Below are 26118 nucleotides of genomic sequence, written 5' to 3'. Positions count from 1 at the left end.
AAAGCAAAAAAGCTAACGGGGCTTAGAAGCAAGAGAGCTTTCTAGTAAAGCTGCTTGCTTTCTTCTGGGGTTTCCCAGGTCACTGGAAACTCATTCTCTCAACACTGGGGCTCTTTGGGAAGCATTCAGTTCAGTGGGAACTCAAGCCAGTGTGATCCCTTCCTTCTTAAAGCCATGAAGACATTGCTAGTCAGTTAGGATTCTCTTAAAGTTATGTGTTGCCTCTCACTCTCCTCCTCCTTCTCCTCCTCTCTACTCCCCCTTCTTCCTTCTTCCTCCTTCTTCTCTCTTTTTTTTTTTTTTGTAATACTGGGGTTTGAAGTAAGGGCCTACACCTTGAACCACTCCACCAGACCTTTTTTTGTGTGTGATGGGTTTTTTCGAGATAGGGTCTCACGAACTATTTGTCTGGGCTGGCTTTGAACTGTGATCTCTGTCTCCTGAGTAGCTAGGATTATGGGTGTGAGTCACTGGTGCCCGGACTCACACTCTTTCTTAACTCAGTATTCCATGGTGTTACCAATCAAACAAAAGGGAAGTGATGTGTCTTGAGTATGGTGCCAGGCAGGTGGTGAGGCATTTTATGTGCATTAGCTTCTTTTAATACAATTTCCATTTTACAGATGGATTTAAGTAACTTATTCAAGGTCACTTAGGGAATAGCAAAGTTGGCATTTGAGCTCAAAGTTTTCTCCCAGGGAGCTGAGTCCTTAGGGTTATCAATTGACCACTGGTCAGTTATGGAAAAGGCTTCTTTCTACTTAATTGTTGCTCTTCTTTCTCTGAGGGGTCATTTTTAAGGTTTTTCCAATAAGACCTTGAAGCATTCTTGTTGACCCAAATCCCCCATTAGTGCAAAGTGTAATAATAGATAGCCCCAAACATGTGTGTGAACTCTCTTGGTGTAATAAATTTGCTACTAACTGAACACAGGGCAGACTTTTTGAGTCTCCAGTGCCTAAGTCGGTGTCTGGCGTGCAGTAAGTGGTCAATAAATTAGCTATTTCAAATTGAACCGGATACAAAGTTTCACCAAGAGAACAAAAAAAGGTGAGGATAAAGGCTTATGGTAAATTGTAAACCTTTTCAGTGATTCTGAGAACCATCAAAGCCAGCCTTTCGCAAACTGCATTCCATGAAAACTAGGTGTTTTATGAGGGCAGGTGTTCACTGGTCCAAAAACCTATGTCATTTATGGGATAATATCCCCTCTTGGAAGTTTTCTGAAGTCTTGTGATACTTGATTTTTTTTAAATTCAATGACTTCTAAATGTACCTGACCACAGTCTTTTTGTTTTTAAAGGCATGCTTATCTATTTTTTGCTTGATGTTGTATTTTTATGGAATTCATTTTTCAACTTACCTCCTTTCTCTGAAATATGGATGCTGAGATCTACCCTGCAGCAGACATCACGAATTCTACAATGCACACCACATGCTAGAGTACTTAACACCATCAGCTTTTTCCATTGCTCTTAGCAAGCCCACACCAATTTCCTGAAATTTGTCCATATGTTCTAAAACGTGATTGATTTGGATGATCAGAGTAGTGAGGGAAGAAATAATTAGGGATGGAGGGATGGTACTGCAGGAAGGAAAAGGACATTGGATTCAGAAAAATCTGCATTCTGACTCCAAATACAGAGCTCTGTCCTGCACTCCATATCAGTACTCCCTACAGAAGAGCTGCAGTACTTCCTAAAGAGTTATTAGTACTTCCTGTGTGCCAGACACCTTGCTCAATGCTTTTTCATACATTAGCTCTTCAAACCCTTACACCAGTCTCTCCAGGCATATAGATTGTCCCCATTTTACAGATGGGATAGTTAGGGTTCAGAGAGATTAGTTAATTAACATGCTCACATATGTGGAAGAGCCAGGGTTTTCATCCAAGTCTACCTAATTATAGAACCTGCCATGCCCCCTGTGCCCTCTGCAAGAGGCAGGAAGTCTGAAGACAACTGTGTCTAGGGTGTTTTCCACCATAGGGGTTGATGGGTTTCTTTCCCCTCTTAGGATGTACTCCTTTTGTCCTACCAGATAATGGGATATCCTCTCATTTAAGTCAGTGTCTCTCTTGACTTCCTGGTGCCCTCTTTGATGGGTCATGCTGTAGTTTGAGTAGGACAGCCTCCATTCTTTCCTTAGGAACTTGGTCTACAAAGCTTGTCTCCTGGCCGTGCCCATCTACTATAAAGATTTTCCCAAAACCTTTGTCCTGCTAGGTGGGATGCTACTGCAGGTGCCAACTTTGTGGCCTAAGGCTGGAAAGTATTAGATAGCTAGAGATGTCTTTTGTTTGAAGGCTTAAACAGATCAATAGAAGCTCAACTTGTCACTTTCAGCTTCCCAGGGATGTGTTAGCACGTTAGCAGAGATATTAGTAATTTCAGAAAGTGTTTCTTGAATGTTTACTCTGTGGCTGGCGTTGTGCTAAACACTTTACATGGATCATCTCATTTGATCCTCACAAGTCATATAAATTAAGGACAATTCTGTTATAATGCTTGTTTGAAAATGCAAATTTGTTCCAATGCAATTGATATATTAGGGAACACTTTGAGCATAACAATTTTGCTTTTGATTATGCATGATTTTGTCCATGAGAAGCATGAGGTGAAGGTAGAAAACTGTTTGAGCTGAAATAAGCTGCATAGGAGCACTCAGAATGCACATACCTCAAACCTGAGCCAGCTACTTCAATTACCATGTGGGGTGGGAGTCCTAACTGGCATCTCATGTAATGACTTTCTGTACAATTCCTGGTGACCCTCCTTCCAATACTTCCTAGTAATTCACAAGCTCTCTACTTTCAATTTACTTTAGTATTGGTGTGCTTTTTAGCATGTGTACAACTGGTTCCTAACATTTATTATGTGTTACTAATGAAGTTTTTTGGGCATTGTGCCCAACTCCATTTTTCTTTGTAAGCCTATGGATTTACTGTGTGATTTTGGCTAGCAAGGTGACTAAGGAATGCAGAGGTGCTTCTAGCAGAGGTATCTCTACTAGTACTATTTCCATGTGGCAGAAGAGGAACTCGAAGCTAAGAAATTTACCAAAAGTATATTTTAATAACAAGTAGCAAAACCACGACTCAGACCCCAGACTCTTTTACCCCCACATCTATACTCAAAAACCCTAAAGCATTAAAAACCAAAAGGCTGTCTGCACTTGTTGTACCCAGAACATGCAGATTGTCTCTTTTCTTGAGAGTAAGTCTAATTTGTGTTCCTCAAGTTAGAGCCACTATAATTATATGAGAGTTCCAAAAACAGTTGGGCACAGTAGTGACCTGGACCACTGAAGTTTCCTTCTGTTCCCTTCCACTTTTTCTTACTGCTGCCCCAACTGCTACTGCCTCCCAGCTGCCTGGCACCTGAGAGCTGCTACCTGATGCTCTGCCTTGTGAAAAGAACAAGAACACACAGCGCCAGGGCTCTGGGGGTTCAGTATAGATAAATGGGTTCTTATGTTGGAGATAAAGCTAACACCTCTGAGGGATTTGGTGGGGCCCACTCTTCTGTGTTTGAAGAGCTTAGACAGAGAGCCACAAAGAGCACTAGTATGCAGGAACCAGCTTCTTTGCTGCTGGAAGTTTGCTTTAACTCTCAGCTAAAGGAAGTGTTTCTGTGTGTGTTCTTAGAGAAGAAGGGAGAACCCAGTGTTCATTCTCCCTGGAGGCAGGAAGAGATACAAGGTTGGGGATGTGCAGTCTTTGCCTTGTGTTTCATTCTAATTTTACAGCTATGTGTAATCCTTAGCAGAAGGCCAGAGATCTTTCCTGATGTTTGAGGACCTGGGTAAAAGCATACATGGTTAGAAGTCAACCTCCCCTCTTTCTACCTTTAGCATCATGAAGGTCCATAGTGACTTGTGTGAAAGTCCATAGCTACTGTAGACAGCCTCCCTTTGCCCATTTGTTGACACTAGAGTGTAAACACCGGTGGGTTGGTCTGCTTTAGGAGAATGGACCCAGGGAAGAAGCCTGTGTGAACGTGGTCAGTTGGGCAAGGGGCTGGGGGTGAGCACATTCATTTGGCCTGTGGATCCCTCAGGTCCTGGGCTGGGGTGGGGCTGCAGAAGGTACAAAGAAGTCCTAGGGAAGGGGCTCCAGTTGTCTAGGCCTGAGGTCATACCACATTTGTTTCCTTCCCTCTGCCCCAGACTAATGTCTGCAAGATGAGATGACCAGGATTCTTTATTCCCTCCCTCCTTCCCTCCCTTCCTCCCTTTTTTTGTGGTACTGGGGTTTGAACTTAGGGTCTCATGCTTCACCCTTGCTAGGCAGTTGCTCTATCACTTAAGCTACACTCCCAGCCCTGGATGCCCAGGATTCTTATCCCTAATTTGTAGCTCCCTGGGTCATCTGGGTTTCTGTCCTGGTTTGAACTTTTATTTAAAACTATGGCTTGACCCTTATCTGATGTGCTTCTGGGCCTGCAAGGTATGAATAATGACAAGCATCCTGTCTAGGTCTTAGTTTCTTTGTCTGTAAAATGGGGTGGTTAATGTTCCTGCCTCTTATGGTTGTGGTGAGGGTTAAATGTAATGATGTGTAAAAGTTCTTGGCACAGTGCCCAGCACACAGAAAATGCTCCTTAAATATGAGCTGTATGGTGATTAGTATTGCTTTTATTCCATTTTTTCCTCATATTCACCTTCTGATGTAGGAGGGGGTTACTGCCACCATGGTAATTGACAAAGAGAGGAATTCACAGCCCCATTGCCAGGATTCAAGATCTGTTTCATAGATTGTGTGACTCTGGGCATGTACCTCAGCTTTCTGTGCCTAGGTGTCCTTATCTGTAACATGGTTATGATAAAAGCTTCCATCTCACAGAGTTGCTGTTGAGACACTTAGAATAGTGCCAAGAACACAGAAAGCCCTCAGTCCATGTTAGCTGTTAATTTAATGTCCTTCATATAAGAGAACACAAATTTAACAAAAATAGCCAAAAACTCTTTTCATGGCCAGTGAAGGCAGACCTGGGATACAGATATAGCTCCCTGCCTTATTACCTCCCCATTTCTGAGGGCAGTATCCCCAAAGTTCCTCTGCGGTGTGCTTGCTGCACCCTGAGGTCTGTGCATGGGTAGTGACATTGAGCCCAGAATTGGCCAGAGGAAACATGTAAATAGTGTATCAGTTTCTTACTGAACAAAACCTGAGGGGAAATTGCAGGAGAAAAGGCTATTGACAACCAGATGCTATTGATCTAGCAGAGGTGGCATCCTTACCCATGCCAGCACTTCCTCACTACTGCCTGCTGTCTTATTTTCTCACACTGCTTGGCCTGGAGTTTTCCAGAGCATCACTGCACTTAAATCTATATTCTATTTTCTCTCCTAGAAAATAGGTCATACTCAAGGCAGAGTTCACCAGGTGGGGTCCCCAAAGGTTTGACTGGGACTGTCCTCTAGGAGGCTTTCTATGCAGTTTACCCCATGCTCCCCAAAGCTCCTCCAGGGATGGGGGGGGTTGTAGAAGAGAGTGGGGGAATCTCATACTCCTTCCTCTTAAGATGATCTAGTTAAAGTGAAGGGTAAGGTGGGAGGGCTCCCCTGGCCAAGCTAGTGTCTGCAAATGAAGCAGCAGATGGAGGGTCCTTTCTTTCTTTCCTCCTGTAGTTAGAAAAACCAGGTCCCCCAAACTGCAGAAAGTCATTTCTTTTGAACTTGAACTTGAAAATAGCCATGTTGAGCATATGCACTTATGCCTAAAGTCATTGTTGAATATACAATCCATGTCCGTGGGTACTGAGTGGTGGCAGAAATGCCCTGATTTTCTTCTTCCTAGTCACGATGCTAACAAGAGTGGGTGAAGGATGGTGGTAGGTTCCAAACCCTTCCTCTCATTTTGCAACCCCTGCTTGGTGTGTGGCATTCCTAAGTCAGATGACTCCAGACTGAACCAGGAATAGTTTTCATCAGGGTTTGTTTTCCCTTGAGTATTTCTTGAGCACCTGTGAGGACTGTGTGTGGGTGACAGAGCTGGAAGGAAGGCATCAGGTTATGGGAGCATCCAGTCCTCAGCCCTCCTGTCCTAATAGTAGAAATAACTGAGTGGTACCTGCCTATAGCCTGTGCATTTGCTTTCTCCTTTTTGAACAGTCTTTGTCAGGTACATGTAAGACTCACCTTCAGGTCTCAGTTCTAGTATTCTTCTGAAAGGCCTTTATTTTCTCTGACATGGGACTCCTGTTGCCCCGTTTAATCCTTTCTTCATGGTACTAATCACAGGTGACATTACATCATATAACCATGTTCTTATTGTTTATATCACCCATCAAAATCTAAGAGTCTTGTCTATTTCACTGTTTGTATTCTCGATATTTAAAGCAAGGTCTTGCTTGCAATTGCTGTATTGAGTTGGTATTGAGTGGCGAGTAGATGATCTCCAATGATACAATTCAGTGGTCTCCACCGATACGATGAGGAGCTCCTTGTACACACGAGAAGTTTAAGGCTCAGAGAAGCTGATCGGTTACCTATAGATAAACTGCAGAGCTGGATCTTGACTCTAGGTCTGCTGCCATCTCATTATAGTAAGAAGTCCTTTTTCTTTGATGTTGCCTTCACTCTGAAGTAAACTGTTGCCACATGGTAACAAAGATGGAATCCGGCAGCTCCAAGAGAAAAGAGAACACCCCATTTCCTGATAATTCTAGTGAAATACCATGGGAAGAATCTCACGGGTTATACTTGGGTCACATGTCTGTTCTTGGGCTAATTATTGAGTCTAGGAGGCAGGATATGCTCATGACCTGACCTGAGTCACATGACTCCCGTTGAAGCTCAGGTAGGACTGAGGAGGGGGTCACATCTGCCAACCACGTGAATTAAGGATGGGAAAGCTGGTCCCTCTAAGGACAGCTAGGGGTTGTTACAGGCAGAGAGAAAGTTGCTGGAGAGGTAACGCAATGGCTAGATACAGTCAAGTTTCTCTCTGGACATCCTTCTCCTTTTCTACCCATCCCCCTTCCCACTTCATTCTGTCAGTCAGAATTGAGTCCAGAAATTCAGGTCACTCACTGCTTCTTGGGCTAGGGGCCAGGTGATTCTGTGCCTCTATTCCTAAAGTTGGAATAAGGCTCAGAACTAACTGCCCGCAGTCACTGCCACAGTCAGGAACTGAGCTCTGACCTTGATCCCTAGTGAAAGGGGTTTTCTGGGTAGCATTCTTGCCCCTCTGTGACAAGAACATATGCTGTGTTTGGATGCATGGCACTACAAAAAACTTGAAGATGGAAAACAAAATAAATAAGCATGGAATTTGTTTCAACCCCTGCTCCTGTTCCCAAGACTCCTGCTTTTCTCACTTCATTCAGAGAATTACAGAAGGAGGAACTGGAGCATTTGTCCTCATTCATAAGTAAAAGGGTTGAACCAGAATCACTGGCTTAATTCCTGTGGTCTCTTGGTGTTTCCAGTGAGCCATCTGGTCAATATTTTTTTGGTACTTCTGTCTGTGGTAATACAAAATGATAATAATCAGTGTGGCTCACATTTATGCAGTGTTTACCTTGTACTAAGTGCTTTACAAGCATTTAATCTCATTTAATTCTCATAACAACCCCGTGAGAGAAGATCTGTTATTTTTCCTATTCTATTACTGAGGGAAATGACTTAGAGAGAAATTCAATGATGGGCCCAAGGCTACAGAGCAAGCTAGGATGTGAAATCAGACCTGTCTCCAAGTTCAAGGTCATAACTACAATGCCCAAAGGGGCAGCTAACCAGTATCTAAAGACCTTTGAGGGCTCAAGGAGTCCTGTCTCAAAGAGTGTGTTTCTATGAACAGTGGTGTTTACATTCAAAGAGTGTGTTTCTATGAACAGTGGTGTTTACATTCTCACCACAGAACACCACATGTAAATAGTTTGATATCTTGCTTAATTAAGGGGTATTTTAATGACCACTGTTCTAGGCAACCCATCAATCACAGTTAATGGCCCGACTTGGTTATTTATGCAGCAAGCTTTTCCCTTCCCACCTCTTCTGTTTCACCTCTTTTCTTCCTCCTTCCTGCCACTCCACCCCTAAATCTAACTCACCAGAAAACTTGAAAGGTGGTTTGTCTGACGAGTGATTCAGAGTACTCTAGAAGTCTCTGAGAAGATATGGCTTCTAGAGAATGCAGGGTGTGTGCTGCGTGAATTCTCAGCCATTGTGGTGTGTCCCTTCCAGATGCTAGTGCACAGCTCAGTCTGGTCAGAGCCTGAGTTTCCTGGGGCAAGAGCCATAAGCACTTTCTGGAGCTTTACTAGTTTGATTGCAGAGGTTTTTATTATTGGCATGGAGCGATTTTCCTACCTTGTTCAGGCAGCAAATTAAAGCCTCAGAAGATAAATCATGACTTACTTACGGAGCATCTGGAAGACTCTCACCCAGCTTTCTATGGCTTCAGAGTACTCTCTTTACTCTGCAACCTGAATTGGGTCACATATGCTTCTGAGAAACCTATACTTCAATTGAATGAATGAGGAACTAGATAGGATTCCAGAGATCTAAGGGTTTTTCTAGGCTCTGTCTCTGAAACAGCTGTGTGAACTTGGACAAGTCAACCTCTTAACCCTCTATTTTAACAAAAAAGAATAAAATAGACAATTAATGTCTGTGGCCACCCTGGATCCACCATTCAATCATTCAACAACTCTTGAGTCTACCAGTATTGCCTGGATGGTTAGTGTTTTCCAGAAGAAGTATCTTGACCTTCCTGTGCTATGGGATATGCTATGGGAATGTCAGACTTGGTCTTGTGTCTTGACAATGCCCTTGGGCTACTCTTGATAGGCTTTCCCAGCCCAATTCAATTTCATATTTGAGGGTGGGAGGAGGAGGAGATTGTGTTGTTCATAGAGATGATGGGAGTGAACACTTCTTTATGTTTTGAAAATTCATTGGCTTTATTCAAATGTCAACCTTTCCAGAGTTGGGTGTTTATTTGTAGTTGTCAAAAATGATTTCCAAGGACAATTCTTGTCATTAGTGATGGAGTGAAAAACAAGGGGAAAAAAACAAGGGAGTAGGCAAAATTTCCATTTGTATGGTGGATGCTCTACTCACACCCAGTCTCATATACACACTGCTGTCTGTGATGAAGAATGGTCACTGGGGCCACTAGGAAGGGAAGGAATTGTAACTGTTTTGTGATCAGTCCTCTGTGGTGAATAATATTGCAACTAGCTCTTACCTCTGATACCTCTTTTTCTTTGTTCCTCCAGGGAGTGGCTTATTAATTTTTCTCTCTGCTGGGAAACCTTGCTTGACTTCGTATTCAGTGTCTGGTATCTAGATAGAAGGAGGATTTTCTTGGGTATCAGTGTGCAGAAATCAACCAGAATATTTTAACCAATATTCTTGCAGGATTCCAGTTTGCTTGACTCTTTGGAGTCCTATCTGATTCCAGGATGATGTATTTCCGGACAGATGGGAAGCTTACCTTTCTAGCTACATGCACAGTGAAAAGGCTTGCATGGGTGGTTTTGGGTGAAAGTAGTACTAAGTGCATCTTTTGGTGCTTGCATGACTATCACAGTCATGCAAGGGCATATTGCATTGTGTGTGTGTGTGCTGCTAACACTATTCTCCCTTTCTCTCTCCTCGCCCTTTCCCTCCCTTTGAAAATGCTGCCATAGATGTCAGTCAAGGTCCAGGTGAGTTTTTGCATTTGCATAGTTGCTGTGGGAATTTCCCCTCTGCTAGATTGTGCATGGTTTGACTCTGAAGTGACCCCTTTTTTCCAGTGATGAAAATCTAAATATATTGTATTTTTCCTGATTTAAGTTTAGAAGAAGAAATACCTTGAATTGATGGATTTATGTTGGTTTTGAAGAACCATTTTAAAACCAAAGGAATATGGTTCTGTGACTTATATGATCACTTCCTTCTGAGTTCTGTGTGAATCAAAGAAGTGGAAAATTAGCATTTTCTGAAAATATTTAAAATGGTGTTCTTAGATATGTTTGCCAGTTTAATGAGCATTTGCCCACGAATCTGCTTATCTTCTACAGCTTCATGTGGTTGAAAGTTGAATGTATTCATGCTCAGCACGGAAAATATGACGTGGTTGAATAAAGGTTTCTTTCTTTTTATTCTAAGAAATGCCTATTTCCTCCACAATGAAATTAGCAAATATTTATTTTTCTTGGATAGGTAAGTAATACATGCTCACTGTAAAAAAATAGTATTTGTTTGGTTGAATGGCTTTGTCAGTAGAAAAATGGAAAGAACATTTTTATGGTAATTGTACATTTATCTGTTTAAAATGTATACTCAACCAGAGTCCCAGTTTTAAGCACTGTGGATGTATTTTTGACCATATACATATACATATGTATAGAATCATATGAGATGATGTACCTGAAGAGTCAGATGATTTATAATGGTTTGAAGTCTATTCTAAACTGGTTAGAAAATTGAGTTAAGAAGAAGAATTAACTATCAAATAGGAAGGGAGCATCATCTTAGACACTGTTACATATTTTCCTATTTAGCTCTCTTAACACTTAGTCTTTATAGGATCAGAATAAGATAGGTATTGTTTTATCCACTTTAATAAGCAGGAAATTTAGGGCCCAACAAGTTAAGCAGTTTTGCTCCAGACCATAGAACTTGTCGGTGGTGGTACTGGCATTTGAACTTAGGTCTTTGACTCTAGAGCCCATGCATACTGCCCTGGTTCATGCTGGGGGCCATCATTGAAAATTATTGATGACTGAAACTCTCATGTATTTCCTAATGGTACTACTATTTCTTTGTCTATTTTTACTTAGCACTAATGTGAAATTTTATTAGCAGCCCTCTTTCCAAATGAATTTATCCTTTATTGTTTTTCAATGTCTAAAACAATGAACCAGTCTTAAGTAGGGTCTATGTGATCATTGCTCTATATGGGATGTTACACAACATAAGAGAATAACACAGTTATCCTCACCTCATACAAAGGTCAGAGTATTTTCTGTTTTTATCTGCCTGCCTTCCATCTTTAAAAATTGTTGGTATTTGAACCAAAGTTCAGGGCAACATTTCCTAGGATGATAGCCTTAAATTCATTCTTTCTATTTAATAATATTTCAGTTGAATCATTCACTCAACAAATGTCTATGGGCCAGACATTGTGAACAAAACAGAATATACTCTCTGTCTTCAGTACCTTTTGGTATAAACAGAGGCAGACAGCGAACTAAAACAATAACATACAGACATTACACATTATGCATATGTATATATTAATATTTGTTGTCAGGTGGTAATTAATAAGTGGTGTGGAGAAAAATGGAGTAGTATAAAGGAGAAGTTCCTGATTTACAGAGGATGGTCAGGGAAGGCCTCTCTAATAGGAGGGTGTTTGCTAGTATACCTCAAGGAAATGACAAAATAAGCCTAAAACCTCAATTTTCTTTTTGGAAGTATAGAAGTTTGAACTCAGGGTCTTACACTTGCCAGACAGGTGCTCTACCACTTGAGCCATGCCCACAGTCCTTTTTACTTTGGTTATTTTTGAGATAGGGTCTTGCTTTTATGCCAGGATGGCCTGAATGCAGATCCTCTGACAAATGCTTACTGTGTAGCTGGCATGAAAGGTGTGTGCCATTGTACCAGCTTTTATTAGTTGATATGGGTGTGATACTCCTGGTTTCAGTATCTCAAGTATCTAGGATTACAAATGTGAGATACTATGCTCAGCTTTAAAACCTCATGTTTTAGTTGACAAAGTGCTACTTGCTTTACCCTCTACTTTTCCTGGTTCATGGCAGACATGTGACCAGGGTTTACCACTTAGGATTATGCATATGGTACTTGCTCCCAGCTAGGAACAAATGGGGGCTGAAATCAGCCTGCATTCCTCTTTCCTAGCCTGTGACCCTGTGATTGCCTTCAACCAAAGGGCATCCTTTTCTTATTCTCACAGAGGTACTATATTGGTCCAGGGTGGGGAAGACCATAGGCCTTCTTTCTAGTTACCAAAAGGAGTGAAGGTCTGTGGGTGATCCTTCCTCAGGTAACAGCAAGTTACTACCTGCCTCCAGTTCCATTTCATTATTACATTTATTGTCTTAATGTCCCTCTGAGGTATGTGGCCTGAGCTCCATTTTATCACTGAAGAAGTTGAGGCCCAGGAAAGTTAAGTGATATGCCATGCTAGTGAGTAGTAGGACCAAGAGGGATTTCAGCTGCATTTCAAGCTTTGTGCACCTTCGTTCTGCCCTTAAGTGAACAGGGCTGATTGCAAATCCTGTTACTTCTTCAATTATTTGCTTTTCTTTGTTCCTGAGTCTTAAGAACAAAATCACTGGTTCAGCTCCTTCTGTTGTGGCCCTGGACATAGTAGGAGACAGCCTGAGCTGGCCTGGCTCTGGCCAAGGTCAGTGGGTGGCCTTCCCTCTTTCTAAACTCCTGGCCAGGCAATCTGGAGCCAGCAGCGTCTATGGCTCTGACATTAGAAGCCGTTAGTGGTTCTCTGATTTTTTTTTTTACTTTCCCTCAGGAAGACAAATTGGGGATTTTATGAGCTAATGTAACTGTTTACCCAGGGGCCGCTGGAAGACTATAAAGGAACGATTGATTAATTGATAAATTTTGCATGCCGAGGAGACTGGTTAGAAGTAACCCTACTCTAAAACACAGTCTGAGAAAAGGTTGGCAGGCAACACCTTTGACTGAGGACTTCAGGAATGAATCCTGGACACCCAGAGCAAAGGGGCAGGTGCTACACTTGACTGCCCTGTGGGAACGTCCACAAAATCTCCTCCTAGTCTTTGAGAAGGAGATATGGAATAAGAAAAGCAACAGCAAGCATCTGTGGCTTGCTAACCTGCAGGAGGTAGGGAGATGGCTCTGACATCTTTCTAGTATCGTCTCACTTAACTCTTCGTGTCAGGCCCTCCAGGTGGGCATTACCTTCTGCACTACTTGTGGGAAAAGCAGTCTTAAGGATCTTCGTAACCTCCATGGTCACTTTTGGCTAATGACTAAACCAGGATTGCAGATTCTTATGCCTCCAGACCCTGTGCTCTTGTCCTTCTAATCCTGTCAGTTCTGTGGTGCTGTGGGCTGTCACATGATGCATGGCCCATGATAGACCCTCCCAAATCTTGACTGAACAGAGAGAGTGGCCATAAGCATGAGGGGCGTCGTGAGTCTGTAGGATCTCATGACCCTACAGCAGATCTCAAAGGGTATCCTGTTTAAGGAATACAGTTTTTGGAGAAGGAAACTGAAGCCCAAAGAAGGGAAAGAACATCGAAGCCATGTAACCCATTTGTGGCCTGGAAAGGACCCCTGCCAGGTGCCTAATCCCTTGCTTTTGCCCATGGGATTTGTCATTGACTGCCCTGGGCTGCTTGTGGGGCAGGAATGGATAGGTCCATCCCTGCCCTGCCTTCAATCCTTTCCCCCCTTCTGCATGTTCCAGAACTCTCTTCCAAGGGGGAAAGAAGCCATTTGGAGGTGAGGAAGCAGGGAGGGTGGTAGAAGGATCTAGGTGGCGGACCTGTGGTGTGAGACTCTCCCTTTCCCTCCAGCCCCTTCCCCCAGCACCTCTGGTCTTGCCATGGGCGCTGTTTGTGGTACTCCCCGACAGCCTCTCTCCTCAGAACGGATAATTTCTCAGGCTCTGCCTGCTGATTAGAGCTGGAATTTAAATGAATAACTGTGACCTTGTGGAAATGCCCTAGTTATTCAGAGGCCCAATGAGGAAATAGGCCTCTTGCTCAGTCCGTCAGAGCTCTGGCAGGTGCGGGAGGAGGGACTCCTGACTGCAGCCCCAGTGGAGGCCTTCTGTCTGCTGTTGTGGAAGAAACTGATGCCTGGGCTTGAGGCTTCCTCTACTTGCCCTTGACCTCTGTCCCTCCTTGTCTTCCTTTTCAGTGTAAATCATCTCAGTGCTATCTTTGGGGAGGGGACCTGTTTATCTCTGTCCTGAGCCCTGCTCTTTCTCCAGGGGGTTTCTCAGTGTAGCCCAGTGACACCGTTTTGATCCTTCAGTCAGGAGGGAGTGCTAAGGATCCTCTTGGTCTATAGACACAAAGGGGACAGTGTAGACACATGCTGTGCAAAGGGTGACCACAGGACCAGCAGCATCATACCACAGGGAGCACCTTAGAAAAGCAGAAGCTCAGGCCCCACCCTGACTTGCTGAATCAGAATTAGCATCTTAGTGAGAGCCTGAAAGAAACACATTAACATCCAAGACACACTGGCCTCAGTTCTCCAGCCTTTCCTCCCCTTTGGGACCACCAGGGCTGTCCTTACTGAACAAGTTGTAATTCACCTTGCTGAAGACCAGTGCCCTAGTCCTCATCTCTTATGCTGGGCACATCATGAGGTATGTGACAGGTCTGGTCGGTAGGAGGAGGAGAGAGAATGAGATTAGGGAAAGGAAAGAATGAGCATTATTGACCACTGAGTCTGTGTCTGCCACTGTTCTGGCACTTTCCACGGGACAGTTTACCTACTGAGAGGAAGGCAGTATAGGATAGAGCCAGGCTTGGCAAACTATGACTCGAGGGCCAAATCCAGCTTGCGGCCTGGTTTTGTATGGCCTGTGAGCCAAGAATGGTTTTTACATTTTGAAGTGGTTGAAAAAAATCAAAAGAAGAACAATTGGCAATGCAAAGTTTTTATGATGTTTGTTTTTCTCAGACAGACTTATTCCTTTATGTATTGTCTCGAACTGCTTTTGAACAGCAAGGGCTGAGCTGAGTAGTTGTGATAGAGATCATATAGCTGGCAAAGCCTAAAGTATTTCCAATTGGCCTTTTAAGGAAAGAATTTGCCACCCTAGGTTTACAGCACAGACTCAGTGCCAGGTGCCAGGGTTGACATTGACAGCTTGGCTCTATCCCAGTCATATAACCTATTCACCTTTGTGGATCCTAGTTTCTAAAGGTTAAGTGAAGTCCTGTACGCAATGTTTAGAACAGTGCCTAACACAGAGTAAGCAACCTATAAAGTGACTGTTATCATGAGTCATCTCGTTTGATCCATTCAGCACGTGTTTGTTTTATAGGTGAAGTCTTTCAGAACACTTAAAATTTGCTGGGTGTAGTGGTGCACACTTGTAATCCCAGCTACTAGAGAGGTAGAGGTAGGAGGATCTCTGTCTAAGGCTAGCCTGAACAATAGCTTTAGAATCTATCTGATAAACAAACTAAAAGCCAGAAAGGCTAGGAGAGTGACTCAAGTGATAGAGTGTTTGCTTGCCTACCAAGTGCAAGGCCCTGAGTTTAATCCCTAGTACTGCAAAAAATCCCCCAAAACCCAAAAGCCTCCCACCTTTCTCTGTGGCTTGGTTTCCTTAACTGTCCAGTATGGTCCCAGTGCTATGACATAGAACTCTCTAACCACACCTGCTCTTCTCTCCTTGTCCTGCATTCTCTCCCATTGGTCCTGACCTTTATGCCTCCAGTGAGAGCTCCCTCAAGGTTAGATCTTAGGTATTGCTCTAAAGTAGTGCCTTGGAATCCCAGTAAGATGGGACAAAAGAACCAGTATCAAGAGTGCCAGGCACCTGCCATTTACACAGATGAAGAACCCTGGACTCCAAGACATTGTATCCCTTGCCCAAAGTCAGAAACAGGTATGGTAGATTCAAGATGTAAATTCAAGTATAGGATTCCTGCTCTGTGGGCTCTGCCATTTTCCCAAGAGCTGTATGTCTTTGTCCAAGTCATGTCACCTCTCATTTCCCAGTTCTGGCCATAAGGCTTCTTTTCTTTACAGCGAAGGATCTGAATCAGATGCTCTTTCAGGCTTCATCATTCTGAGGTCTATGAGTAGGTTCTCTGCTTGAGGAATAGGCTTTTCATCACCCAGATTTATGGCTCCCAACTCTAGTAGTACCTATAGCATATCTTGTCTCTTTCTTTCCAGTTCTTTTGGGCAATAGTCCCACTTGTTTTTCCCTCTTAATACCATATTAGGCAAAATGCTTGACATTTTTTGAGTTTGTATTTTGAGCCAGGTGCCGAAATGCTAAGTTTTGCATGCATTATTGAATTCTTTAGACATTCCCAGATCATAGATTCTGTTACTCAGGTCCATCTTATCCATAAACAAACGGACTCAGGTCCACCATCTACAAAAGGTGGCGGATCAGTATATAAACCTTTGTCTGCCTGGCCCTGGTGTCCGCATGGTGCTTGACTGTTCACTACTGTGTCCTCTCAATTTCAATGCATTATAGGCACAAAATAAATGCTTGCTGAATGAATAAAGAGTGCTTAGGACTCAGTTTTTAGTTTTGCCTTTTTTGAGGGTTCACTCTGAGACAGAAGGTAATTAAACCAATATTTAGTGCCCATCTTGGGCTTGGCTCAGTGGGGGATGCAGGCTGTAGGGAAATCCATCTCTGCTGTGCATAATTGGATTGGAAGGGGGCCCTCAGCTGGGCTAACACCACTCAATTTCCAGCCAATTGCCTGGTTGGGGTCTGGGAAGAACCCCTTGGCTCCTGTAGCTGTTCTTGGTGAGTAAGCGTGGTAAGGAGCTGGTTCCCAGCCTGCCTCCAGCTTTGGCTAGCTCAAGGAAGCAGATCACTGATCCTTAGTGCTTTTTCTCTAGAGTCTTTTAAAATCCCTCTCTTTACTGACTTAGGAAGGCTGACCCACTTGGATGTTGGTTATGGTCACATTTCACTTCCCAGTTCTGGAGAGGAACGTCAGAGTTAGAGCTGGAAAAATCTCTAGCAGTATACTGTAGTTTCAGAGGGATTTTACTACCTCACTCTTGAGCCCATCAAATGTGTGAGGGCATTTATTCATTGCTTCAATGATGAGGGAGGTTGGTGGCATTTCGTAGCACTGGACAATGAATGTAAATGTACTGTGATGTTTGGGAAAGCCCATTCAATGATTTGTGCTCCTAAAAATGTCATTGATGAGACCACAGAGAAGCTATCTAGAGGAATTCCTTCCTTGTACAGGAGGGAGAAATGAGGCTGTAGAACTTCCATGTAGCCCAGCTAAGTCACACAGTTTGTTTGTGTCAGCACTGGATATCTTCCCAGGCTATGGAACAGCCTACAGAGGTCTGATAAGGACATGGGCTAAGTTAGTCAGTTGGCTGGGTTCAGGAGGGTGGGAGATGGCATGCATCCCAGGGTCCAGGACAGTAGGTCTCTTGTGGGGCAGCTCAGCTGGCTGTGACTACAAAGTGAGACATCTGAGTACGCAGTGGCCCAGGGTTTGCTAGTGCTGCCAGCTTACTACAGAAATGATGTTGGGCCAGACATAGTGGTGTATAGCTGTAATCCCAGCACTTGGGAGTCAGGTAGGAGGACCACAAGTTCAAGGCCATCCTTGGCTACATAGTGAGACCATGTTTCAAAAAGAAGGAGAGAGACAGAGAAGGATAGAGAGAGGTTACACTGGCAAGAGATGAGGGGTAGAGAGGATCCCCAGACAGACCTGTCTCTTAAATAGTGATGGCAGTAACAAGCTTTCAATGGGACTTCCTATGTGACATAGACTGTGCCAGGTGCTTCCCGTACACTTTTGCATGTGTTTGTCACAGTGATCCTGAGAGGACATCTTGCAGATGAGAGGAAAATGAAGAGGCACAGAGAAGTTAATGTGCCCTAAATCCCACAGTCAGTTAGAGGTAGAGCTGTGAATAGACTCCAGACTTCTAATTACTGAGAACAGTGGTTTGCAAACTGATAAGCACTTAAATCATCTGTTGAGGTAATGAAGGAGATCCAGGCTCAGTAAAGAGAGTTCCTCAGGTGATTCAAATAACCACTGTTCCAAAGAAAGTGATCTGGAAGGTGAGGGGACATGAAAGTGGCACTCTGCTACTATCTAGTGCTATCTTATATTTGGAAAAAGGGGATGAGTGTCCCCCTTTGTCTGTGTTCCAATGGCATTTGGGTTGTAGGGCTTGCACAGTCATCATCCTGACATTACAGCTAGATGTGTTTCTGCTCCTCCCATAGGTGTAACCATGGGCTCTGGAAGGGCAGGGAGTGTCTTGCTCTTTGAAAAGCCAGACTTATCCATGCCAGTATCCCCACTGCCTGTCACATTGTGTGACAATTCTAACAAACTTTTGTTAGAATTAGCATTTTCGGAATGGAAGGAACTTGATAGGTTGTCAGAACTGTCTGTGCACCTGAGTTTTGAATCCCCCCTCTCAGAGTTTATTCAGACTTGGCTGAACCCCTTTGTCAATGAACCTTTCTGACAATGAACTCCTTTAGTGTTTCTATTCCATTCCAATAGCATGGGATGTCTGAGAGCTCTTTCTTCTCCCCAGTCACTGCAGCTTTCACCACCTGTATGGCTTTCAGCTCTTGGAGACATGCAGAATGGATCTAATTACACTCCCAGTGTTTGAAGACAATGTTTTTGTCTTTAAGGATTTTTTTTTTCTAAAGGTTAAAACATCTCCAGTTTCTCTGGGCTTTCTCATTTAAGTGTTTTAAGTTCTTTCATCCAGGTCATTGTTCTTTGAAAAAAAATTACATTTTTTTCCTGCATCCTTTCCAAAGCAGGATGCCCACACAATATACAATATTATGAGCACAATTGGGATCAGTTCATTATAGAGTGGTTCCATTGCTCCCTTTTTCTACATCTGCATCTATTAATGGCAGCACCAAACACCTTAGTTTTTTTTTTTTTAAAGAAATTGCTATAGTATTAAATTGAGCTTAGAGTCAATGGAAACCTTTACTACTTTTGCATGCATTTCTAAGCCATTTCTCTCCTCTTCTTGAGTTGTGCAATTGGTTTATTTGACTTAAGTATGAGAGCACTCTTTGCTTATGTTAAATCCAGCACACCATGATGTATTGGGATCTTTGTCTGACACATTAGTTGTTCCTTCCAGCTTTATGTCATTCATGAAGAAGAATAATTGCAGAGATAACAGTAGGATAGCAAGAACTTTCTCTCTTTTGGAATGTCTCTTTTCTAAAAGTCATTATTACTTAGAATGACAGGCATGACTGCCTTCATTTCTCTGCCATGTGTGGAATTCATTCATGAGGAAATCTTACCACTCCTTCCTTCTTTAACAGATGAACTAGATTGGGAATGCACTGCAAATGTTATTTTCCCTGTGATTATGCCATATAGAAGCTGTTGGTGATTCATTGGTTTGACTGGACACAGCCCTTTCTGTTCAGCCCAGCCACCATGCTGTCAGAATAAAGTTGCTCTAGAGGCAAACAGTGGGTGGGCTGGTATGGTTGCCTCTCAATGGCTAGATGATACAGATTGGGCATGGTGGCACCTTAGAAAGGCAAAACCCACGGGCTGGTGCCTGACTGGACCCTCCCATAGAGGTTTAGCAACAGACTCTCTTTTGTGTCTCTGGAAGCCATCATCATAATCAATCCAACTATTCAGCTCATCCTCAGTACTGTGTCAAGCTTGCAGAAAAGCTTAATCTTCTCCGGTGTTAGCTCATGATTGCTGTTAGGTGATTAGTTGGAAGTTTGTGTAGCTCAGCTATAGTGATTATAGGCTATATTTGCAGTACTGGGTCTTCAACCCAGAGCCTTGAATATGCTAGGCAAGTGCTCTTGGTCATGGTCCTGGGTCCCCTCCTCCACTTTTTGAGATAGGATCTTGATAACTTTGCCTGGGTCAGTCTCAAACTCTTGATCGTCTTATTGCTGACTCCTGAGTAGCTGGGATTACAGCTGTGTGTTACTCTGTTTGGCTGATAATAGGATATTTTAAAAAATATTCTGTTCTGATTATGAGTACTGTCCTCAGAATTAGTTTGAACCACTGAAATTTCTATTTTTATAGGTCAGAACCAGTCAATACCAGCAATTTCATGTGGTTAAATCCAATGGCTTGCTTGACCTCTTTGGAATTATAGAAGCAAAGAATCTTAGTGTTAGAAGGGGGGTTAGTAGATATCTCATAAAACCCCACTTAAGGTCTCTTCTGTGGCATTTCTGACAAGTGACACTTCCCTTTTTATTCTACTTCTGTCCATGCTGAATACACTGGCCTCTTTGAGTTGACTATGCAACTTTCAAAATACTTGAAAGCAGTGCTCATATCCTCACCTAGCTCTCTCTTATTTGGGCCATACATAGAAGTTTCTTCAATCATTCTGCATTTGACCTATTTTTGGGCTCCTTATAATTCTGGTTATCTGCCTTTGGGTACACTCCACATGATTCATGTCCTCCCTGTAATATATGGCACCATACTCTGAACCCAAGCCCTAAATTTGATACAGTCAGTACTGAGAAGACATAGGATTATCAAAAAGTTTAATTTGGGAGTTGTTGGGGGATAGGGACTTGTTCTTTAAAAAGCATGTTTTTGAAATAGGGTCTTGCTATGTAGCCCAGGCTGGGCTGAAACTTGCAATCCTCCTGCATCAACCTCCTGCCGTGTTGGGATCATGGCATGTAGTACCATGCCCAGCCCTTAAAATGAGATTTTGTGTTTCTTCTGTTCCAATTCTTTTGGACTCCTATTCCAGTAGCTAACAAATTAGCTAGGTCTCTGAGCTTTAGGTCATCATAACTTCCAGACAGCATGCTACACATGTTCTCAGTCAGTGAACCACTAAACTAAAACTAAAGTCTGTAATGAAGGTCAGAGAATTGCCCAGAGAAAGGCTGTCTAGGCAAAGTTGTGGCCTTTGGTTCTTTCCCTTCCCTTATCATTCTTTTCCCCAGTGGCTGTGCCTTCTGTCCTACCCATAGTGGCAGACTTCTCTTCAGCTTGTATACCTCCTCTTTCCTCAACCCAAAGTCCCTGTACTGTGCCCCTGTCTTAGTGATCTTTACTTTGGCTGTCCAGATGACCTCTCCCACATGATGACATCAACAGCTGAGGAGTCTTGGGTGTGTCTCATGTCTAGATATGCATTTTAAAGGGGGAAATGCCTTAATAACCCTAAGAAATGGCCCAGGAATTGAAGAATTTCATGCTTACATAGAAATACTTTCCTCTTTAACGTGGAACTCTAAACATGAGATATTTTCCCTTTTGTTTATTTTCCAAATTCCCAGTCATCTTACAGACATGGTCCCCTGTGGCCTCTCTGTCAGGCTTCTCTCCCTGAATCTTCACTGTCTATCTCCTTAGTTCTGAAACCATCAGGTGAATGCTTTCATTACCTTCTGATTTCGTGTAATTACTCTTTTTAAAAAGTCCTTGTGGCTTTGTAAGAATTCAACATTGGCAGTTGCAGCAATTAGTGACATTTAATTTCTCTCTTTTGGTATGGAAGAAAAGATATTTGTGGATTTTTTACTGGGATTAAATTTACTCTGAAAGTGAATGAAATAAAAGTCTTGGCAGAGAAAACTTTCTTTTTTCTAAATCATTTTTTCTCCTTTCCTTCCTTGAAATACTTTCCCCAATTACGCAGACAGGGTAAAGGAAGGAAGGATGGATTGAAAGCCATTGGAGGAGGATGGGATATCGTAGTTGAAGGGGAGACAGGATCAGCTTTAATGATGGAGGCTTTCAACTTTTGCTCTGGTTTCTGAACATTGCATCTTCCTCTCGCCTGTTTCAGTAAATGGTTTCTAGTCTGTATTAGTCATTCTCATGACAAGCTTCATGATGGCCACAGCTACTTATAAATGACTTTGCTTTCATAGCCATTTCTATTTTCCCAAGCTGCAAAAGTAGCTGTCTCCATGGGGATTTTCCCGAAGGGATGTAACATAGTTTAGAGAGCCATACGCACATTTTGCATATATTTTACATATGATTTGCAGGCTGTTCCAAGGCAATTTCAACTTTGCATGTCTTATCTGTTGGCGGTCTTTTTCTCTTCTTATTCCTATATGTACCCTGGCAACCTGGGCACCACAGATACTCAGGCATGGGAAGGGTAGAGCATAGCACTAAAGAGTAAGAAACAAAGGTCAAAAGTATCAGACACCTTTTTGAGACTCAGGATTCAGAATGGTCCCTGGATCAATCTAGGGTAGCACTTTGTCATGGTATGATATCAGATAGAAGACACTTCAGTTGCCACCTACTTTTTAAAAATTATTTTAAAAAAGGCATTGTAGTTTCATAAGAATTCTATATTGGCAATTCTTTATTTCTTGCCTATCAAAGGGTCATTCAAGTCTATCTCCTATTGCCTGCCTACATTCAGGTGAATTTTTATAAAGTTGAATTTTTGTTGTTGTTGTTATCTTTTTTTAAATTTCTTTTCTTTAAAATTCCTTTTATTCATATGTGCATACAATGTTTGGGTTATTTCTCCCCCCTTCCCCCCACCCCTCCTTTTCTCCCACCCCTCCTTCTCCCCCCAACCCCCTTCACTACCAGGCAGAAACTATTTTGCCCTTATCTCTAATTTTGTTGAAGAGAGAGTATAAGCAATAATAGGAAGGACCAAGGAGTTTTGCTAGTTGAGATAAGGATAGCTATACAGGGAGTTTACTCGCATTGTAAAGTTGAATTTTGATTCATAGCAGAGAATCTGTTCAAATCCAGAGTCCATTATAAGATTGTTTTGGAAGGATGTGGTCTCTTTTGCTTCCATGAGACTTTGGTCCAGCCTTATCTTTTGGCAGCCCTGGAACATCAACCCCAGAATAAATGTCAAACTTCAAGACAAGCCAGGGTGCTGGTCCTGGAGATGGCAGTGTGGCCTGAGAGGCTGTGCATGTAGATTGATCCTCCGAGGTTGACCAGAAGGCCTATCTTCATTTTAATTCCTTCTACATCAACCATACACATTAACACATATCCAGCATAGATCCCACTTCCTTCCTTGCTAATTATAGTCTTCTTAGTAAAGTTTTTTGAGCATTATTTTCTGTAATTTATTTTAGGAAACCATATGCTCCATTTTCTTTTCTAAAGGTAATTAAAAAATATTTTAATATTAAATGTGCCTGAAAAAAAGTGAACCCTCCCACCTCTCTCAGGTTAATACAGCCCCAACCCCTTGTCTCTGAGGCTTCCTTCACTTACACAGGTGCTGATCTGATCCTCTATATCATGAAGTGGATATTTGTCCTGACTCCTCTCAGACCACAGTCCTAGTGTTAAATGCATACTGGACACTTTTGCTTGGTGATTCTTTCTCTTCAACTTTTTGGACCTAAAACAGAACTCATTACCTTTCACTCCAAATCCATCTCCCACCTCATCCTACCTTCCTATTTCTGACCTTAATTCCCTCTGGCTCCCATCTACCTGTCCTTTGAAGCATCTCATCCATCATCACAGCCTGGTGAATTCTGCCATGATACTCATTTGGGCCCTTTGTCTATGACTAATCTTTCTGCCTTCATCTTTTTCCCTCTCTTCCATCCTGTTCACATTATTGCAAACACAGTCTTCTTCAATATCCCTTTCTCTGGGTTTTTCTTTAGCCCATGAACTCTTAATGTCTGTCTCCCATCAGCTGTAGGATCAAGTCCATTTTTCTTGAAAGTCAAGGCTTCCATATTCAGATGCTTAGGATCATCTTTTACTTCTTCCTTATATAAGCTATTTATATGTATTCATTCCTTTATTTGCACAGCATGCTATGACATGCATGGCAGTGCCCTTGTTTATGAAAAGTCAAGCAGAGAAGTCTTTACAAATGCACTTTGTGGTTTGGGAAGCTGATGGTGCTACCTAAAATGTCCTCTATTTCTCTAAGTCCTAAATCATTATCCAAGGCCTATTTATAGAGGCCCTATCCCAACCTTTTTCTGCGCACTCAGCATCCTCTGGCCTTATTGTCTGAATTCATCATTTGACACTTAGCAATCCCTATTCATTCCTCATTCAATCATGAAACACTTATACTGAGCACCTACTATGTTTTGGGGACTATAATAGGGGTTGCCTGGTATGTCAATATATTTTGGTAGCATAATATAAACAACCACAACCCTTGTATATCTCGTACCATGTGCAGACACAGACTTGCCTATATTAACTTATTTAACTCTCAAAGTATGAACTAGGCATTATCTAAATTTTATAGCTAGGAAAATCAAAGTCCAGAAATATGTAACAATTTCTTAGGGTACAAGCCAAAATGTAGCAGGGATGGGATTCGAATCAGGCTCTGGAGTCCTCACTCTTAACCTACCCCTGTTCTTCACTGTCAGGTATCAGTACATGTCATAAGTATGAACTCTGCAAGCTATGAGGAATAGGGTTATACAAGAATAGATACTGAGTTGACACTAGTGTCTTACGCCTATAATCCTAGCTACTCAGTGGGCAGAGATCTGGAGGATCGCAGTTTGAAGCCAGCTCAGGCAAATAGTTCATGAGATCCTATCTTGAAAAAACCCATCACAAAAAAAAAAAAAAAAAAAAAAAAAAAAAGGCTGGTAGAGTGGCTCAAGGCATAGGCCCTGAGTTCAACCCCCAATACCATTAAAAAAAAAAAAAAAAGATACTGATGTGGTGCTCCGGAAAGTGAAATAAAATTTCCTCCACACAAAGCAAAATGAAACCCAAGCCATAGTATGGTTACAAGGTTCCTACATTCCTGTTTCTTATTGTAATTATTCGTATCCATTTTGCTTTATTGTCTGCAATACACATTTTGACATTAGAATCATAGATCTGTGTTCCTGGCTTAATATTTCTTTTTAAGGGCTTTATAAGTTGAAGAAGATGAACATTTTACTTGAGTGGCAATACTGCAGCTACATATGTAGCTCAATAAAACCTGAGAAGTACATATTTGAATTTTAAAAACACTCAGGTGGTGGGTTATTTGCATGTTAAAATGATCCTTCCCTTCACAAAAGGATCCACTGCAGGGTTTCATTAAATATCCAGTTCCTCTTAGTGTATTTATCATCCCATTTAACTTACCAAAACTTGATTTATATGCCTTTCTAAAGGGGGTAGCTCTCAAGTTTTAGGGAACTTGGGAATCACTTAGCAACTTACTTAAAATTCAGATCTTGCTCAAACTCCTTTCCAAATTCGAATTCATTATATCTTGGGTGGGGCTTAGCACCCCAGAGGGTACAGGACTTCGGTGAAATACCCTCTGGGAAGCATATTAACTTAAGCCCCACTGAAGGGGTTTCTCTAGGGCCTGAAGACCCCTTACTACCAAGTGTCCTGCTTACCCTTCGTTTGTATTAAATGTAAATATTAAAAACGTTTGGATCAAATCGACCTTTCCATCCCTTTCCTGCTCATTCTTCTACCACAGCCAAGCATGTTAATTTCACATGTAAAATAGGTTTTTTTGGCAGTCTGGGGTATGATCTCTGGGCCTTGTGTTTGCTAGGCAAGCACCACTTGAGCCACATCCCCAGTCACAACTCCCTGTAACACCCTATTTTACTCCTGGGTTACCTTTTAGGATCTTCGTGCTTCTCATTTCTTAAAGTTGACAATGCCCTTGTGAACGATTATGTGTGGATCCGGACCTCAAGTCTACTCTCCTGTTCCCCTTTTCATATACCCCACGTGCCAGCCCCACATCCCTTCCTCTTCGTGCTCTTGATCAGGATGCTGAAGGCTCTGACTTGGTGCAGAAATATCAGGCATCACCTATAATAGTTATTTCTGTGGAGGTTTTTCTCATACAAATGTAAGGCTTTTTGTCCTTCTCTCTCTACTATTCCCCCCACAAAGACCCCAAATTAAATTTTTTGGACAAAACAAATCATGAAGTGACTTGCTTTGTCATGATTCCATCCTTCTGTGGGTATTAATCCTATTCCTAGAGCAATGAATACCCAGACTGTGCATTTAAAATACGATTATAGTTTAATGAAATTTGTTTAAAAAATAGACTCCTTGACATTTATGGCTCATGTATCTATGGATTTAATATATCACTGATCTTTTAAAAGTCAGTTGCTTGACCTATATTTTCCCTCTGATTACTTTTCTAAATCTCTAGTAATCTCCGAAAACATTTAGAGATTTTCATACTAGAGGGTTTTTTTCTCCTTTATTAATCTCCTAGATCCCTGAATTTTGCTGTAAGGTTCTCGGAGGTGATCTGGATTTTGTAAAATATCTCTAGTAATAATAGAAAGAATACAAGAACAAATAACCGGTACAGTTGGTTCGCTGTTTAGAAATCTTTTCTTTTAATAGATTTATGAGAGTTTATATGCTTCCTTTGAAGTAAGGAGTCCATAATAGCCTGTTTGCCTTCCATAGGAATATAAGATTTAGAGGCCAG

General features: G+C 42.2%; 1 protein-coding gene across 28 annotated transcripts in view; it reads left to right on the top strand.

Annotated features, from left to right (window-relative positions):
• The window catches only part of Nrxn3 (neurexin 3), a 1521272-nt gene that overhangs the window by 98737 nt on the left and 1396417 nt on the right, over nucleotides 1–26118 (top strand). For all 28 annotated transcript variants that reach the window (XR_012446073.1, XR_012446074.1, XM_074067424.1 and 25 more), the window contains exon 3: nucleotides 9642–9659. Coding sequence is in view for 26 of the 28 variants with exons in the window: in XM_074067424.1 (XP_073923525.1) it covers nucleotides 9642–9659 (18 nt within the window). In the remaining 2 variants the exon portion in view is untranslated. The remainder of the gene's footprint in view (nucleotides 1–9641; nucleotides 9660–26118) is intronic.

This window comes from Castor canadensis, chromosome 3 (genome assembly GCF_047511655.1).
Source record: "Castor canadensis chromosome 3, mCasCan1.hap1v2, whole genome shotgun sequence".
NCBI lineage: Eukaryota > Metazoa > Chordata > Mammalia > Rodentia > Castoridae > Castor > Castor canadensis.
The sequence above is the reverse complement of the archived record's forward strand: the minus strand, read 5'-3'. Positions and strand labels throughout refer to the sequence as shown.